At 26.2% G+C, this 2,273-nt stretch overlaps 1 protein-coding gene across 1 annotated transcript; it reads left to right on the top strand.

Annotated features, from left to right (window-relative positions):
• LOC107648403 lies at nt 1-905 on the top strand. Its single transcript, XM_016352284.2, has one exon. The coding sequence runs from the start codon at nt 213-215 to the stop codon at nt 420-422; it is 210 nt and encodes a 69-aa protein (XP_016207770.1). The 5' UTR covers nt 1-212; the 3' UTR covers nt 423-905.

The following is a 2,273-nucleotide window of genomic DNA, read 5'->3' as shown; positions in this document are numbered from 1 at the left end:
ATTTATTTATTTTCCTTGTCATCAATTACTTGTCTCTTGTACCAAAATTAAAGGCAACCAGTTAACCCTTTTTGCCTCATTTTCTTTTTAAGTCTCATTCTCACTTAATTCCCACATATCATTTCTCATTGCCATTTACAACCACCACAGCATTGATTGAAATAATAACAAGACCAATTAATTGGTTGAAGGAGTTTATTTGATTTTTGAAGATGGCTGATTGGGGTCCAGTTTTTGTGTCAGTGGTCCTGTTCATTCTGTTAACGCCCGGGTTATTGGTTCAGATTCCTGGTAGAGGCAGGTTCGTTGAGTTTGGCAATTTTCAAACGAGTGGATTATCCATTTTGGTTCATGCAATCCTCTATTTTGCTCTTATATGCATTTTCTTGTTAGCAGTTGGAATCCATATGTACATGGGTTAATTAACAATCCTATTAAGTTCTTGTTTACACTATGGGATCCATAGTACTTCATTGTTATATGGTTGTTTTGGATTATTATGGGATTTGATTTGTAATGTTTCTTTTCCTTGTGATCAAGCCTAGTTAATTAATTAATGAGATTCAGTTCTATTTCAGTGCATCAACTAAGAATGAGTGTTTTATGATTATAGTTATTAATGAGGTAAGTTACTCTCTTGAATGGATAATTATTAAGGCTTGGTTGTTCATGTTTCTTATGTAATTGCTTGCCCGACCTTGGATTTAAGGCGTTGTTCATTTTCTAATTGATATATATGATTTGGTAAGATAACTTTTTTAAAAGTTTAATTAGAAATTTAATTAAATGAGATGGTGTCATCGTGGTGGAGATTAACAAACAAGGTTAATGGTGAAAATGGTTTTTACAACATTATATATGCCAATTTAGTTTTTTTTCTTAAATATAATATTTTAAATTAGTCTCTAAAAAATAGAATATATAGTGAATCTAACTAGCTTCTTAATTAATTAATTAGTGATGACATATTACAAGATGATTTATACCATGTGCTATCGATCAATCTAATTAATACATGCTTTAAATAATATTCGTGACATGAAGAGTTCGATTATTATTCAATAGTTATTATTTTATATTTTTAAGTGTTAGAATATTAGTTTAATTTCATGTATTTTTATTTCTATTTATTTAGTTAGTAGATTGAATTTTATGTTGGTGGGTTTAGAATTTTCTTTATTATAACCTAACAAAAATTTATAAATACCTCATAAATTATTAAATTTGTCATAGAATCATTAGAAGTGTGAAAACTCCCTTTTTAGTTATGTGATGAAACTATGGTATAAACAAGTGAGGTTGAATGAAGTCCCTCTCTTGTTGCGTCGGAAAATTAGAAGAAAGTTGAGTGATTCTCTTAAATTTAATTTTCAAACTATGATGTTGATAAGTTAGGTTGAGTGAGTCTCTTTCTTTTTGTATCAAAAAATAGAATAAAAAGTAGAGTAATTTCCTTTAAATTTAATTTTAACATATTTTTTTGTTTCTATTTCAATTTTAATAAATTATTTTCATTCAATTTTAATCTTGTGTTTTTGTTTATCCTTTTTTTTAAGTATCATTTTATATCAAATTTCATGAATTAAATTAATTTTTATTAGTCTATTTTTTTTCTTACTCCCTCGTAAAAATAAAAAAATTTATTGCATCTTTACTATTTTTGCATCATATCCTTCCGTTCTTGTATTCTTCACTTTGCATCTTTCAATTTTTATTTTTCAATTCGAACAAAATAAAAACGTTAAAGTGTTGGTTTTCTCATCATCTTGTACATCACTACAGCAAATTTAGGTTGAGACAATTTTTTAAAAACGTTGTCTATAATAAGAAAAATAATGCCTTTGATTAAAGGTAACATTTTTCAACAAAACACAATGTATTTTGAGGATTGACTATACGGTCGTTATCTTTGGTCTAAGGCAACGCTTTTTTTTATTAAAGAAAATCCTTTTCGTGTCAACCTTTAAAAAATATTGTATTTTCTATTAGAAAAAGTAATTTTATGTAAGGGTTGTCTTAGAAGACCCAAATACAACGCATTATAAAGATTTTATTGTAACATTTTTTATATGTTATATTTTCTTATACATAAAGCAACATTTATCCAAATTTTTTTAAGTTATCTTTTCATATACCTAAAATAACACTTGTAAAATTTTTTTGGTTATTTTTTTATATATCTGAGACAATACTTGTCTAAATTTATTTGCAGTTATTTTTTTTAATACCTAAAGTAACACTATATTAAATTTTTTATTAGGTTCTTTTTTTTT

This window comes from Arachis ipaensis, chromosome B06 (assembly GCF_000816755.2).
Source record: "Arachis ipaensis cultivar K30076 chromosome B06, Araip1.1, whole genome shotgun sequence".
Classification (NCBI taxonomy): domain Eukaryota; kingdom Viridiplantae; phylum Streptophyta; class Magnoliopsida; order Fabales; family Fabaceae; genus Arachis; species Arachis ipaensis.
This window is presented reverse-complemented; position numbering and strand designations above follow the sequence as displayed.